Here is a 15,427-nt window from a genome sequence, read left to right as displayed (position 1 = left end):
CGGGTGTTACAGGCAAACGCTGTGGGTACGGTGTTACGCTCGGTAACCGTAACCTGGCACGCTTTACAATACGGTGCCTAAGGTATGCAGCCTTGTGGCCCGCCTTGCAGTTACCGGCCTGTCGTTGTAGCCCGGGAATGGATGCCACCTGGTCAATGACGAGCTGCTGTTTAATTTATTTACTAAACTTTGTATTAAAAAGGCTCGGGGTTGGGAATTGTGTATGAATACACACCAGCTAGCAGCGAGCAACAGCTCCACCAATTCCATCCCATCTATCGATATACGTCCCCTCTTGTTGTTCTCTTCCACGCTTGACTTGCAGGTTCTCTTTCCCGTCGATCCTTACAGCCGCTCTACTTGCCGGTTACTGTGACGCGCGAGTCGAGATGTCCTGAAGCCCAGCTAGGGGGAGACAAGAAGCATGCAGCTTGGGCAGGCCAATGCCTTGCAGTCGGGGCAACGATGCAGCCATTTTCTACGGATCTCTCCGCAGAACACACAGGTGGCTCTGCCCTTCTTCTTTGGCCAGCCGAAGCATGGATGAGCACATGCAGAATCATAGGGAGACCCAGGAGGCGCCAGCGGCTGGGCACCGGAATCGGCTTGTCGACGACGCTCTGCTGCTTCTCTCATGTCTGCCCAGGTGCGGCGGGCATCTTCCTGCCTCTCCTCGATCAGGATACTCTTCAGTCGCTCCTGCGCAGCTCGTTCCTGCTCGATCCTGATCCTCGTTGCGGCTTCTTCCGATCTTATTGCTGCTTCCTTTTCCTTCTGTTTGCGTATCCGCTCTTTGGCTGCCTGCTCTTGTTCTTCGCGTGCTCTTCTGGCGGCTTGTCGAGTGCGTTCTTCGGCGAGCCTCTCTCTTTCCTCCCTCCTCCTTTCTCGCTCCGCCTTCTCCCGAGCAGCTTGTATCTCATCCTCTCTTCGTTTCCTCTCGGCTTCTGCTGCTGCTCTTTCTCTCTCTGACTGCTCTTCCCTTCTCCGATTCTTCTCAGCTTCTTGTGCCCGTCGTTGTTGCTCGGCTCTTTCTCTGGCAGCACGATCCTCGTCTTCGGCTTGTCTCTTATTTTCCTCCTCGCGCTCGGCTTTTTGCCAAATTTTGTATCTCGTCCATTGATCTTGGAGATTAAAGTAGTCACTGTCGTAATCCGCACGCTTTTTCTCATCCCTCAGGCAATCGTACGCTTCGTAGACCTGAGTTAAGAAGCCGCATCAGTTTTACTTTTGTCCCGGGCCGTCTTGTAACAGAAGTTGCCAGATACTGACCTTCCGGAAATCGGCAGCGTCGACATGCTGGCCTGGCGCCTTTTTGTCTGGATGATGTACCTTTGCCAGCCTATAGAAAGCCCGTTTGATGTCTTGAAAGCTTACGTTCTGGGAAAGCCCAAGGTTGGTATAGTAGTCAGGAGTGCTCGGCGGTTCCATCATGAGCACATGTTGCCTTGAAGCAAAGGAACGGCCGCCCGCTCCAGGAACATGGCGGTTTGACTTTCATATCCGCAAAGACAGCCTCCTGGTCTGTGAGACAGGCAGCCTCACAGTTGCAGTGGAAGCACGGTGCAAGGGGGGCAAACAACTTAACAGAGTACAAGACTTCGGAGAAGTGTGTTGCTGTGATAGGCTCTTCGAAATGTGTATTTTAATGTACTGAGCCCTACAACTAGATACACCTGTGTAAACGGTCGATTTGTGCATCGACCAGAAAAAGCCGGCGACCGAGGAGCTCCCGCCTCGCACCGCCTGAGTGGAATCGTGAACAATCGTCCAGCAAACGCCCTAAATCTGAAGCTCTTTCCAGCGATATCCTGGCTCCACACCCTGGCACATTATTCATATAGAATGCGTATTTTCAACTGCCCGAGCGGAGAGTCACTGTGAGCCTTTAATAAATACGACGTGGACATTGTCAGGAAAACCCGTAGAACTTTGGAAACGTGGACGCTTCGCTTTCCTACTAGTTTAGGGTCAGAATTTCTCATATCCAGAGTTCTCATGCCTAAACAGAGACCTGCAGGGGAGGCCGAGGTGACGCAGCGGGTAGCCGTTGCCCGTTTGTTGGAGCTCGTTCCTAGAGGTAAGGTACGTACATACAGTACGGAAAAGTACAGTTCATACTGTATGGACATGCAATACGGCCTGTGTCGCCAATCTTAACCACGCCGAAGGGAGCCTGTGCCTCAGCCACAGGACCGACTACTCCCGCAACGCCAGGTATGACTATGAAGGAGAACCAGAGACCGTAAGGGGAGGTACCAAGTGCTAGTCAAGTGTTGGTAGTAGTTTTGCTATGTTAGATGGTGGTTTTCACCAAATTTCGAGGTCTATTGAACCCTTACCGACCCGTTAGATGGGCATTCTGTGTGGCAATGCAAGAACCTGCGAGATAGGGGTTGGTACATAATCAAATGCAACTAATTCTGTGCCGCCCGCTCCAAAACGAGAAGAACTGGAAGGTGCTGAAAGGCGGCAAAATCTAGGGCACAAGAGCAAATACTTCCCAGCCATGCCCGCCACCACAGCGCCGATTCAGCACAGTGACCACCCCCCTTAGTCATCTTCTCTTTTACCCTCATCCTCCTCTAGCTCAGCCTAATAGTCAAAGCCATCATATTTTTGTGTCCGGCGGACGACTTGGCCCGCGACGACGACTAGCCCTGACTGGTCAGGCACTAGATTGGCAGATCCCCCCTCCTCCTCAATGGCGTGTTCCATGATGGACTCAGCGATACTGCTGACTTCGTGTCCAATCTCGTTGACAAAGCCGAGGAGTAAATTCTTCTTCACGTATCTTCCGTAAGTGCCCCAGTACCTTGTCCCCTTGAGGACTTCTTTCTGTACTAACGAGTTGGGGCTTGCAACCGACCCCTTCCAGGTCAGCTGGGTAATGGCGCTGAGAAAGGTCCACCACATATAACGGGCCCTCGGCCGCGCCTCGTTCAGGAACTGCAACCGGCGTCCGTGTAGGCCGGCCAAGTTCTCGAATTCGAGTTTGTAAACCTCCTTCAGGAACACTACCTCCTGCATAGTCGAAGGCGTTACGTCCAAGACCGTAATACGGTACCCTCTGGGAAAAGTCGTTTCCCAATCCTTGAGGGCCTGGTGCCGTTCGTCTTTATCCTCCCACGGAGCTGCGGAATCCTTTGGTTCCAAGTCAGTATCAGGGACGATAACCAAGAAGCCCCTATCAAAAGCCGTTTCTATGGCCGGATGTAGAAAGATGCCGTTAACGGCTGAGAAGAGCTCGTCGCGGGCGCCAATACCGAAGATGGAGTCCATTAGGTCCGCTGAGCGCCAAATGGCACTATGGCCAGGGCAATAGGCCCGCTTCATCAAGTCTCTCATCATTGACCGGTCACTTGTTTCGCGCCGGCCCTTAGATGTAGCATTCTGGAGGTTGAACCTGCAAGTACTGAATGGCTGTATTCGTAGGCAGCTAATCTAAAGAAAGGAAAAGGAAAAGAAGAAGCCTGCGGGTGTGGATCGCTTCAGCTTTGAGGGTGCCCGACCCGACAGGGCAGCCACTAAACGGTAAGTGCCTAGAGTCGTTGTGCTCCACTGATACGCCAATGACAGACGACGTGCTCTAAATTTGGCGAGGATGCGGTACAAAATGCCATGGAAACAGGAAACTCAATACGCAACAATTGATGATAGGAAACCCTAGGGATGTCTAGGTTTTCCTTTTGGCAGCAGCAGCAGGGCAGACAAGTCTTTTGGTGAACCTTTTGCACACTATCAATCGGTTGGAGAAAATCCTTGCGGGGCTTTACTTTCCCCTGCCAGCCGAAGCAGCGGCTTCCGTCCGTCTGATCAGGATCGGAATCTCACGGACGTCATGCATCCATGCCTTGCTCACCTCAGCTTTCACAAGTTTGAGCCGTAACATACTATATTCATTGCAGTAGATTATTCCGCAGGTCATCTTACTGTTGAAGATATTCTGGCAGCGGTTTTGTTGCTGGATGTCCGGAAGCTACGTAATTTCCCCGGTTTGCTTCCAGCGTTGTATCACCCTTGCACCTCTACTGGAGCTAAAAATTGCAGTGCAGTGTCCTAGGTACATCACGCACCACCACACTTTCAGACGAAGGCGCCCTACCCTCGGGTACAGACGACAAAGCTTTCCATTCAGAAACCATGCCCCTGTAAGTCTTGTCTCTACTTAGATTAGGTCAGGTAGTTTTTGTCTTTTTTGCAGGCTGGGCTGACACGGGGCAAAAAGCCATCTCCTCGGCAAGAAGTCATGGCACGTGTACAATGCCGACAATGTGGCGCGGGTGCAGCGCGACGAGGCGGCGGCGCGAGCCCGCGAGGAAGCCGACGAGGAGCGCATGCAGGCGGCCGACGCCGAGCGCCGGCTCGCCATCCTGCGCGGCGAAGTGCCGCTGCCGCTTGAGGGAGATGAGGATCAAGATGAGAGAAAACGCCGTCTCTATGGCACCTCGGCCGAAACACCAGCAGCAGCGGCCTCCAGGGACGGCGACAGCCGCCGCGCCGACCGGAAGAAGCGCAAGCGTGCTGGCGAGGACGACACTGATTTCGAGATGCGGGTCGCGCGGGAGCAGGCCGAGGCCGGCGACCGCGTGGCGCGCGACCTGCTCGTGGGGCCTTCGGCAAAGCCTTTCTCGTCGGCATCGTCGGCAGCCGCACCGTTGGTCGACAGCTGGGGCCACATCTCGCTGTTTGGCGAGGTAGACGAAGTGGGACAGCAGCGGCTTCTCCTACCAGGGGGCAGGAGCAACAGCAGCAGCGGGAAGAACGAAGAGGCGGAGCGCGAGGCGGCGCAGAAGAAGCGGCAGTTCCAGGACCAGTATCAGATGCGCCTCGTCAACGCGGCCGGCAGGGACGGGCTGGGCCTGACGGACGGCGGGCCGTGGTACGCGGCGCCCGACGGCGACTCGTCGTCGGCCGCACCCGTGCCGTCCAAGAACGTGTTTGGGCGCGACGACCCCGGGCGCAAAGGGCGCGAAGCCGCGCGGCTCGACGCCAGCGACCCGCTCGCCATGATGAAGCGCGGCGCCGCCAAGGTGCGCGAGGTGGACAAGGAGCGGAGGCGGGAGGCCGAGGAGCGGCAGCGGGAGCTGGAGTCGCTGAAGAAGGAGGAGCGGCGGAGGAAGAAGCACAGGCGGCGTCGCGAGGAGGGGGAGAGTGGCTGCGACAGGACTAGGGATGGCGTCGATAGGGTCAGCGGCAGACACGCCGGGTCCGAGGGCCGGGAATCCACTCGCCATAGACGCCGTGATGGGGCGCCTGAAGAGCAAAGGGACAGCCGGCACGGGAAGCACAGACACAGGGGCGACGAGAGCCACCGTCACCGATCCTACAAGCCTGAGGCGACCGACGATAGACATAGACATGACAGCAGACATCGCCGCCACCGCGACGGCGACCGTTGAGGTTATTTATTTCTAGCATGCAAGTAGCGACTCAAGATACCCAAACCAATAATACCCAAAACAAACACTGCGTGAGGCCTTGTGATACATTCTTGGTAATTGGTTTGTTTAGACCGAGGTACCTAGATAGAATACAGGCTTGAATTCACCTCTCCTTCCATGGTAGGCTGATCTGCACGGGCCGCATGTCCCTAGCGCACATGTCGACGAGCGGCGGCGCGTCGAGCGTCTTGAGGGCGGCGAGGATCTCGTCGACGGTCTGCTGGCTGGCGCCCTCGGCGCGGTCGCAGTAGATGTCGAGGCCCTCCTTGGTGAACAGCGTGGGCGCAAACCACGTCACGACCCAGCGCTCCGTCGCCGTCTCTCCTGCTACCGGCCGCTCCCCCCACGCCAACACCTCCCAGTGGCTGCTCACAAAGAACAGCCAGCCGCGGCCGCGCCAGTCCCACGCGCCGCTGTCGCCGGCCGCCGCCGCCGCCGTGTCGATGCCCGCCACGCTCTTGACGCCGCCGCCGCCGTCGGCCGACTCGTACTCGACCAGGTCATCGATGCGGGATCTGCTGCGGCTGCTGCTGCTGCTGCTGTCGTCCTTCTTCTTGGCCGGCACCGCGTCAAGCGGCGTGTAGGTGATGCGCACGTTGCGCGCCGAGCGCCACATGGACAGTGTCGAGTGCGTCACGCTCCAGGTCCGGTGGAGCCATTCCAGTGGCGGGGCCGTGAAGGTGTCCGCGGGGCCGCTCTTGGTGCTGCTGGCGCTCGCGCCCGCGTACTTGGACGGCAGCCGGATGTTGATGGGCGGCGGCGTGGCTGTCGCCATGTTATTTTGTTTTAATGGTGGCAGATGGGTGTAATTCTATTTCTCTCGCTCTCCGTTTTCCCCTCCAATAGTCTGTGAGGCGCCAGCTGAAAAGAACTTTGTTTACTTAAAAATGTGCGGTATACTCTAGTTTCTTGGGCGGGTTTCAGTCTAGACTCTTGAGAATGTCGTTGCTGCTGGCTGTGACAATGACGCTTTGATGCCGGCCTGCCCTGGGCAGGTTACATGGATGTCACAATGCGCCCCCGTCCATCGCCAATGGATGATGCTCGTCAGAGTGGCGCACCCCCTGCAAAGACGAGGGTTGACCACCTCTCCCCAGTACGCCCCAGGGCATCAAGTTGTGCTAACCAACAGCGAGCCGTATGCATTGTTTGAGGGAAGGCGGCAAAAATACTTGGGTGTTTATTGTGCATTTAAAGTATGCTTGGTAAATACAGGTATGGTATCAGGTGGGGGGTTCTACGTGAGACGGCATCGACCGCCGCTTTGGCACTCAATCAGTGGACGTCAGCGATGGTCTCAGCGTCCCACAGGTCGGCCCACAACAGCCAGAGGCCTACAGATCACATGACCTTGCGCCTCAAAAAGGAGGCTCGACTGATTTGGCAACTCTCCTGCCCGTCATCTCGCACCAAGCCATGAGGTAGTGGTGGTGGTGGTGCTGCTGCTGCTGGTGCTGGATGCAGCCAACAGAGCGGCCTGGCCGAATCGTTTGTGAGAAGTGACAGACAGCCCCTGGCCGCTGAGAGGGCAGGGGTTCACACAACCCCCGGTCAGTGCTAGAAATGGGCGTTCCGGCCGCCCCACAAGGCTGATTGAACCTCCAACTTCACCTCGTCGCTCGCTAAATCAATCACACAACAAATTGAAACACATTAACCTGTCTTGTTCACTCGCCCTGGGGATATTTTGCGACGTTTCTTACCGAAACATTGTGTGCCAGCTCCACGGCTCTCATTTTCTCTTCAGTCCCTGCCTGGGGGAACAGAGTCAGAAGGAGGGGACGATTACGGGAGATCATGCAGCGGTCGAGCAAATATTTCACGCCCGAGACTCGTTAAACCAACCTCACCAAGCCGAGCCAAAAACATAGCAACACCAGCGGGAAAACCATCACATCTCGTACCATCTCTACTATTAACCTTCATCCTATTCACTCGTGTTTCATCAATTCCCTTCATCCTCCCCAAAACTATGAGCCACGCAGACCGCCTCGCAAACGCAGCCTCGCTCGAGGAGGGGAGCCACTACGCGGAGCAATATGAAGAAGAAAGCGAAGGAGAAAACTACGGCGACGGCGATGGCGACGGGCTAGATATGGACCCCGAAGCGGCCGCCATGGCAGCGGCAATGGGATTCAGCAGCTTCGGGGCGCAGGACCGGCCGGCTAAGAAGCGGCGCTTCAACCGGGACGACGAGGCGTCTGCCACGGGCGCTAACCGCATGGCCTTGCACCCGCGGGAGAGCCGCGCCGCCGCGCAGCAGCAGACTACAACTGGCTCTGCAGCTGTGCCTCTGCTAGCGGTCTCCAAGAAGGCAACGGAGAACGCTGATGAGATTGACCTGGGCGACGACGACGATAATGACGGCGGCGACGATGGCAGTGCCACCAACATCTCTAGTAGCAGCACTACCAACCCCGCCGGGCTGGCAAAGTATGCCGCTCCATCGCTGCCGGCGCGGCCCCCAGCTCCAGCCGCCTCGTATCCCGCCGAGGGAGCAGGGAGAGGAAGCGGGAGCCACGCGTTCAGCCCTGCCCCATCAGCAGGGGGGCCGCGATATCAGCAGCAGCAGCCGCACCAATCTCACCGTGGCGGCCGTGGTGGCGGCAGCGTTAGCGGCAATGGCAGACGGGAGTGGTGGATCAATTACTACGACCCTTCCAGCAACGAGAACCCGTGGGAGCACCTCGAGAGGGAGCGGAATCTGAGGCCAGCCGCAGGGTCCAGCTGGCTGGCGCTGCCGTGGGCATCAGGGAACCAGTCTGGCGGAGACGGCGGTAGGGGAAACAACGCGGTTACGAGCTGATGAAAAATAAGGGGGGAAAAGATTTCTCCACTGAAAATGTCAACAGCCGGCAAACGAAAAGAGCCACTCAGGAAGACAACGACAAGAAACCATGAAAGATGCCTAGGTGCCCACCACCCCTAATCACCAACGATAGAACCTAGAAGCGTGGAAGCAAAGAGACAAAGAGAACCCCTTCCCACGTCTTCTCTACCCCCCTCTCCGCATTCATCGCCACCAACAGCCGACCAAGCATTTTTAGCACATCCCCCGGCACGAGAAGAACTCAGAAGACACGCACTGCACGGGGTCTTATCGACCGATCGAGCACCGTCAGACTTTATTTTCCCGCCGCCATTTTCATCAATTCAGGGGTATCACGTGACCGGCTCAGGGGAGGGAGGGCACGGCTTGCTTGTGGGCCCGAGAAAAAGGTGCAGGGTTGGGCATCACCACTCGCCAGTCACATGATACGCAAGGTGTCAGAAACAGGGTACGGGCACAGTGCCCTCCCTCCTTCCTCAGGCAAGGCCTCGCTCGGGCACACGCGCGGGGAGTCGGGAAAAAAGAAGTCCAGCGAGAGGATGGACGGTCCCAGTCTTACGGTTTTCGGACACGGAAAAAGTCTAGATCCTCAGTGTGTGTGTTCTTGCTACGGCCCTATGGAAAAGAGACAGAAGAAACGGAAAACCCCCCCAAAGAGAGAAACGCCCTTTACCCAGCCCTAGCCCAATTAACCAAGTAAGTAGTCAAGAAAGACAAAAAAAAGGACACTACGGCCAAAACTTGTGACTATCACCACCCCTCGTGGACAAACCTCACCCTCTCTTTTCCGCAAGAGGCAATATCTCCAGGCCCCAAAATGGATAAGCTCCGTCTGGCCTTCATCTTTCGCCCCGTCCAGTTTTTTTTACCCCAAAACGGAGACAACCCACCTAGTGGGTGTGCGTGTGTGTGAGTGTGTGTGTGGCCCCCCCTCTTCCCAGCAGTCAGTTTCACCCCCCCTCCCCAGGTGTGTGGCTTGCTGCTGCTGCTGCTGCTGCTGCTGCTGCTGCTGCTACCGACCGCTTGCTCGGTACTGTGGCCCCCCCCGCAAGACAGAGCAAGCAGGCGAAGCCCACACGCGCGCCGTGGCTGGCGCACACCCAGGGCTCCGGCCCCCCGGACGAATGAAGTAAGCTAGCCCACACCCCCGCCAGTCGCCAGGGCTTACTGCTGCAGCCCTGCCCTGGCGCCTTGCCTGCCTTCCCGTTCCGCCCGCTGCCAGATCAGCGAGTGACGTGCAGAGTGGGGGGGGGGGGGGGGCGGGGGGCGTGTGCTGTGTGGGAGAAGAGCTGGCGATCTGCATGGCGCGCGTGGGAAAACGCTAGCTGGTCCGTAACTTCTTCCCCGTGGGAAAAAACCGTGGGCCTTTGCTCTCCCATCCAATCATAAATCGTAACGTCGTGAAACAGCCGTACCCGGGGGCGCTCGCTCACTCGAGCAGAGATTAGTGTCTGAGTGTGTGTGTGTGGTGCCGAGAATTTGGGTGTGAAGGAGGGGGCGTGAGATCGAAAAAAACGCCCGCTTGCCCGCTTGCCCGCCCTGCCGCAAGCTGCACTGCTGCAGGAACACGCACTTTCGACCCCCCCCCCCCCCCCCTCTCTCTCGGTTTCTCTCCGTTCTCTGCCCTTACCCTCCGTAAAGCAGCGAGGGGAATCCCGCGGCTATTTTGCCGCGCCTCGCCTGGTCTTCTCAACGTCACCTATTTCCCAAGGCTGCTCCAGAGCCCACCGCACCCAATCAGCTCCCATTTTCGCCAGAAGTGAGAAAATCAGTCTCAGGGAGAAACAAACAAGACGTAAAGCAAACGGGGGTATGTAAACTTCCTCTCCCAGATATGTGCAAACCCACCCGTTCATATGCGCCAAAAAACTCAACAAGGTCCTGTGTGCCTAAATTTGAGGCCTGACAAAAGTAAAAAGAAAAGATCAAAAAAAAAACCGAAAAAGGATGAACCGCCAAACTCAAGAAAATCAGGTCTGGAAAATGATGGAATGCTAGTACGAATCTGGAGACGGGTACCGCGCCCGCGCCTTGGTGTATTCCTTGGAGTGCTTCTTTGACGCCTTGGTCTTCAGAGATCTGGATTTGCCAAATATCAGTCCCTTCGCTCCTCCGATGGCTGGAGGGCTGGAGGGTTGGAAGAGTTGGGAAAACTCACGTCACTTTCTTCTGGGTCCATTCGAGATCGTTGCGCACTTCTTGCGCATCCTCGAGGCCCTGCGCGAAGCGCGCCCGGGACTTGGCCAAACGCGCCTGCGCCTTGGCCTGCAGTTCCAGGAGCTCGCGATGTTTTGCGTTCAGAAGGCCAGATCTGAGGTTTCCAAGTTAGCCAAAGAGCTCATCATTTTCTGCTTGACAAGTTGACCAATTCTCCCTTCTACGAGCAGACTCCAAATTCGGAATCGGCTCGCAGAAGGGAAAAACGGCGAACGGGGGAAATAGGATGCTGGAAACCAAATTTTCAGGGAGCAGAAACTTACGCTTGCGCTTGCGTGGCTGTGCACTTGTCGAGCGGGATCGGGTTGAAGGTGTCCGCAAAGCGATCTTGCATGTACTCATTGAGATCAACGCCGTTTGCAGACCCGGCGCTGTCGTATTCGCCTTGGCTGCTGCCGGCATAGCTGGACGTGGTGGCCGAGAAGCCAGAGTGGCCATACGACGCCACGCCAGATCCCGAAGTCACGGAGGCGTCTAGATCCTCGGGCGGCGACACCGAGTAAGTGCTGTCGCCGCTGGTGTAGTAGGTTGGGTATTGGTACTGGTATTGCCCCTTGCCGGCGGGGATGGGAAGAGCTCCCGAGGCGGCGTAGTACTGGCCTGAGTAGGGGGACGACATGGTGATCTGTGCTGCGGGAGATGTGCAAGGTGCTAGTGGGTGGATAAGGCTGTGGGGTTGTCCTTGTGTGCGAAGCACTAAGACGGAAGCGTGACTGAGGGGGGCGATGAAGACAAGCGGTGCTTGTGTAAGTGGTTCAGGGGCGTTGGACCGAGGTCAAGCTAAGTGGCCTGGAGTTCTTGGGTCTGGAGTCTGAGGAGCAGAAGAAAAGTGATGAGAAAAGGAGGAAGAAGAATTCTTGAAGACCCCGTCAACGACGACCCCTTTTATACTTTTCCAAAGATCCCCCCCCCGGCCGGCCATCGGCCAACATCACGAGCTCGAGCAGGATAAGACATCCTGACTCTATTCGTCAGCTCTTCGCAACCCCGCTTGAAGCCGGGAAGAGATAGGATGTGGTGATGATGACGGAGACGACGATGGCCTAGCCTCCATGGTGACAGGGCCCTCGCCCGCCCTCCCGGCGTGGGCATAGACTAAAAAGAATGTCGGTTGGCAAGGCCGATGGGGTGATCCCTGGAGCAATTGACCAAGCAACCAAGGCTCGGATTGGCCTACAGACGAGTTTCGATTGATCAGAGAAAGGACTGAGCAAACCAGATGCATATGCCGAGGAGCGACTATCATCGTTTGTATTGGTGGACATGGCCGAGCGGAGGGGATGAAGGGCCATGGAGCCTGTCGGCGATGCGGGTGACGGGGGCACTAGGGTCAGACATGGCAAGGGGGCGAAAAGGGAACGACGGTGACGGGGGTATACGAACCGGAGGCTCAACGGCAGAGTCCAAGGTCAGATAGAACAGCCGGTATAGAGGGGGGTGGATGTATGACACTGGGTTCAACCAGACATGGGATGACAAGGACGGGACCGGGGGGGAGACGGGGGATACGGACGAGAGCACACAGAAAGGCAGGAGGCAAGAGACAGAACCAGGGGAGTCTGGCTCGAGACTAGACCAGGCGTGGCGGGATGGAATGGGGGACGGGGGGGAGGGAAACGCCGTATGACAGGCTGGGGTTAACGATGGAGGTCAGAGACTTGTATCCAGGACAGAATTCGGAGGTCATCAGATGTGTGCGTAGCCGACTAGCTAGACGGTAGCTTGCGAAACCCACTGCACGGAACGGCATTGCACACACACGCACACGTACACACACACCCACGAAGGCGAGCTCGGGGCAGACATTCGACATTCGACAGCCGGCTCATTTGGGGGGGGGGGTGCCTTGGAATCTAACAAACGGAGGACCGGAACTCCAGAGAGGATCGGTGACGAACAAGCGCGCGTTCTCTTAACGCCAATCCCACAGCAAAAGCGGCGCTGGATCCGGCCTGCTTGAGCTGCAATCTTGTTGGCCCGGAAAGAAAAGACGCCGCCGTCAAACAAACGTTGCAAAGTCGGGTTAGGCAGTGATGCATCAGTCGGGCAAATGTGTTGTCTAAAAAAATGGCTGCAGACACTTGAATTATTTTTTGGGCCGGTCAGTCACCCAAGCCAACTGCTTCTCCGTGGCCTGTGCGTTTCCCGGACCCCTTTGGAATTATGGGAATTAAAATATTCCAAAATCTAAAATATTCTATTGGTGGAAGGATGGTGAATTCGACCTCATTTGGCACCCCATTCGTTGGGAGTCGGTAGAGTGTGGATGTGCTGCTTGCTGACATGGGCAAAAACGGACCGCAGAGGCTAGGCAGGCAGTCAGGCAGTCCGGGACAAGACACCACCACGGCATGTATCCTGGACGTGTGTTAATAACTCCTCGACATAAGCCTCTCTCTTATTTTTCTCTCCCATCCTCGTCGCGTACTCATGCTCTGCAAGGCTTTGTGGAGAGCATGTAATGCGCCTGTGCCTCGGAAACCAACTGCGTAGCTGTCGGTCAAATACTGCCGGAATTTTCGGCCACAGACCACTCCAGACTTGTCACGGCATGCAAGTCTGAGACTCGCCATGTCGTGGTATTTCACCTGCCTGTTTCGCCCTGTCGAGATAGTATGCAGAGGGAGGGCTCGAATCTCGGGTCTTTGGTGGCGGTGACCGTAGCCGAGAGAAGGCAACATTGCAATGTGTCCAAGTACCAGGTGGTACAAGCAGTCGAACCCCGTTGAGCGCGCGGGACGGATGCCTTGGCCGTTTCGGTAAGGGCAGGCGAGCAGAAGAGCATGTAGGGCAGTCTCAAGTCATGTACGTCAAAGGGACGACGGAAAACGTGGATGGTCCACCCGATGCACTTCCAAGGTCTGAGGTTGCCGGGATGGGTCGACGGCAGAAAGCACGCCCACCCCCTCGCCTCCCTTCCCAAGTAGATCTTAGCTGTGTGTTCCGGACAGCCCACGAAGCAACCATGGTTCTCCATACTCCTATGCTAGCGGGTGGCTTTTAGAGGGGTGTCCGAGGGGGGAAGGAGTTGTCTATACTGGGAAAGACTATCTCCTGGTGGCTTGAGTCCCAACCAGGTCAGCCTAGGCACATGTTGCATCCCCTAGACCGCAACAAGTCGTCCCGGCCTGGGGGGACTACAAGGCCCAGAAGTCGGGGAGGGGGGCGGGGAAGGCATGACTTGCAAGGCATGCGAAGCAGAGAGACTATTGCTCTTGTTGGTGGGCAAGAACAGCCCAATGGCTCGACAATGGGCCATCGTTGGGGACCACAGATCAAGAGAGCCGGCAACCTGGGCCCAGTCGGTATCGAGTTAGCTGGAATCCTCTCTGCTCCGTGTGCACGGCTGACCCGTGGCCTGGCCAGCCGAACGTGGAGTGTGTGTACATGGACATCTCTTGGTTCTCCACGGCCACAAAAACTGCCAAGCACCGGCCTCTAGCGGCGGCACTAGGAATTGCGTTAGACCGCGCCGGCAAGAGCCATCCCCAAACAATTGCCAGGTAGAATACCCCAGAGACGCGAATTGACAAGAGAAGAGACGAGGAGAGCGAGGAAGAGAAAGAGCTGCGAGCGAGCGAACGAACGAGCCAGCCAGCCAGCCAGCTCGGCGTCTCAATGGAGAATGCTGGCCCGCGGATGGGCAAAGCGGCGTAATGCAGGCTCGGGCCAGCGAGGGGGGACAACGCATCAAAGCCCTCCTGCACGTCCAGAGCCACTTTGCTGCAGAGCGTTCCCTCCATGACGGCGGCGGGCCTTCGAGAAACAAAACGGGCCCGCCTTGAAAATCGTGTGTGGGTACCGCGAAATGTAACATCAGGGTTTGAGTGGACTTGGGAGATGCAGTCAAACTAGACCTGCGCCGCCGATTGATGACTGGGCACGATTCTATAGGATGGAGACGCCACAGCCGGGCCTCGGTGCTGCCTTCTGAAAAGCCCATGACAGAAAACGTACATGAGCATACAGATGCCCACTCCGCCCTAACGGGCACATGGGCGTGGCGGACGGCTGATCTACGTTCTCCAGCTCTCCGTTTGAAGAAAGGGAGGGAAGTGACGGCAAGAAGAAGGGCCGGTACCTTTTGACTGCGGGCGCTGCTATAGCCGTGACATGCTCGCGGCAGCTCCCCTACATGCATGTGTGTGCCTCAAGCCATATCCGCGATCAAGATTGCTCGGTTTTATTCGACGTTTCCTGTTCCTGGGTCGGTTGGCGTTTGCAATTGCGTCTTTTCCTGTCCGTCGGTCTGTCTGGCCGGCCGCCTGTGCGACGTTTGCTGCAATGCCTGGGGCGTTCGTGAGAGGGCATGCGGCTAATACGGCCTCGGCCAACGGCGCTCTGCGAATCGGGACTCGTCAATGGACTGCAACGGGTGCGTTCGTGGGACGAGATTGCTGTCGTGTTAGGTCCAAAGAGGATGATAGTTCCGGCATGGGAGTCGAGAGTCGGGAGTCGGGAGTCGGGAGGTGGTGGGAAAAGGACGAGAAAAATCAAAAGCTCGACCCTGGCTAATTTTGGTTTTTTTTCTGTTTTTTCTTCGGGTCACGGTGCAAACTGCAAAGGCGTCCCTTCGCTCTTTCCTTTTTTTCACGTCTCCATCACAGCAACATCCATCACCCGCCTTCTTTCCGTTTTGACGCACTCCATCGACGGAAGGCCCGCCCCAAGGTCCCCTCTAGCTAGGCCCGAATGCAAGACATACTTGCTTGCTTATCCCTTCCTTACTTAGCTTTTCGTGCTTGACTTCCTCTAATATGCTCAAAACTTGCGTGGCAACAAATCGTGTTGAATTCAATCTCGCCTATCTGCCCTTCTCCTAAATGGATCACTCGTGTTCAAGTCGGCGACTTTAGAATACCGAGTCGCAGAACATGACCCTTCGTTTCCTCCACATTGGCTCTGTTTCTGTTAAGACGCTAGCAGAGACCTAATAGAG

At 56.7% G+C, this 15,427-nt stretch overlaps 7 protein-coding genes across 7 annotated transcripts; 2 read left to right on the top strand and 5 right to left on the bottom strand.

The window, feature by feature from the left end:
• Positions 1-61: 61 nt before the first annotated feature.
• Positions 62-1,295, bottom strand: B0T26DRAFT_728621 (uncharacterized protein; the record flags this gene model as incomplete). Its single annotated transcript, XM_060442910.1, has 2 exons — positions 62-998; positions 1,226-1,295. 2 exons carry the CDS (start codon positions 1,293-1,295, stop codon positions 406-408), a joined length of 663 nt encoding a protein of 220 aa, XP_060292024.1. The 3' UTR covers positions 62-405.
• A 1,297-nt stretch (positions 1,296-2,592) lies between these two features.
• B0T26DRAFT_728620 (uncharacterized protein) lies at positions 2,593-3,090 on the bottom strand (the record flags this gene model as incomplete). Its single annotated transcript, XM_060442909.1, has 1 exon — positions 2,593-3,090. A coding segment is annotated over one exon (498 nt), but the record flags the coding sequence as incomplete, so codon positions are not given.
• A 630-nt stretch (positions 3,091-3,720) lies between these two features.
• On the top strand, positions 3,721-5,467 carry B0T26DRAFT_728614 (uncharacterized protein). Its single transcript, XM_060442908.1, has 3 exons — positions 3,721-3,980; positions 4,053-4,148; positions 4,226-5,467. Exons 2-3 carry the CDS (start codon positions 4,141-4,143, stop codon positions 5,397-5,399), a joined length of 1,182 nt encoding a protein of 393 aa, XP_060292022.1. The 5' UTR covers positions 3,721-3,980; positions 4,053-4,140; the 3' UTR covers positions 5,400-5,467.
• Positions 5,468-5,472: 5 nt separating this feature from the next.
• Positions 5,473-6,316, bottom strand: B0T26DRAFT_479842 (uncharacterized protein). Its single transcript, XM_060435262.1, has one exon. The coding sequence runs from the start codon at positions 6,214-6,216 to the stop codon at positions 5,545-5,547; it is 672 nt and encodes a 223-aa protein (XP_060292021.1). The 5' UTR covers positions 6,217-6,316; the 3' UTR covers positions 5,473-5,544.
• Positions 6,317-7,413: 1,097 nt separating this feature from the next.
• On the top strand, positions 7,414-8,247 carry B0T26DRAFT_680529 (uncharacterized protein; the record flags this gene model as incomplete). Its single annotated transcript, XM_060440500.1, has 1 exon — positions 7,414-8,247. One exon carries the CDS (start codon positions 7,414-7,416, stop codon positions 8,245-8,247), a length of 834 nt encoding a protein of 277 aa, XP_060292020.1.
• Positions 8,248-9,919: 1,672 nt separating this feature from the next.
• B0T26DRAFT_479733 (uncharacterized protein) lies at positions 9,920-11,240 on the bottom strand. The gene is made up of 3 exons (XM_060435261.1): positions 10,752-11,240; positions 10,430-10,582; positions 9,920-10,350 (listed from the first exon to the last, which is right to left on the bottom strand). Exons 1-3 carry the CDS (start codon positions 11,105-11,107, stop codon positions 10,266-10,268), a joined length of 594 nt encoding a protein of 197 aa, XP_060292019.1. The 5' UTR covers positions 11,108-11,240; the 3' UTR covers positions 9,920-10,265.
• A 39-nt stretch (positions 11,241-11,279) lies between these two features.
• B0T26DRAFT_480103 (uncharacterized protein) lies at positions 11,280-12,453 on the bottom strand. Its single transcript, XM_060435263.1, has 3 exons — positions 12,260-12,453; positions 11,872-12,119; positions 11,280-11,785 (listed from the first exon to the last, which is right to left on the bottom strand). Exons 1-3 carry the CDS (start codon positions 12,315-12,317, stop codon positions 11,453-11,455), a joined length of 639 nt encoding a protein of 212 aa, XP_060292018.1. The 5' UTR covers positions 12,318-12,453; the 3' UTR covers positions 11,280-11,452.
• Between the last annotated feature and the right edge of the window lie 2,974 nt (positions 12,454-15,427).

This window comes from Lasiosphaeria miniovina (genome assembly GCF_030549165.1).
Source record: "Lasiosphaeria miniovina strain SMH2392-1A chromosome Unknown B0T26scaffold_7, whole genome shotgun sequence".
NCBI lineage: Eukaryota > Fungi > Ascomycota > Sordariomycetes > Sordariales > Lasiosphaeriaceae > Lasiosphaeria > Lasiosphaeria miniovina.
The sequence above is the reverse complement of the archived record's forward strand: the minus strand, read 5'-3'. Positions and strand labels throughout refer to the sequence as shown.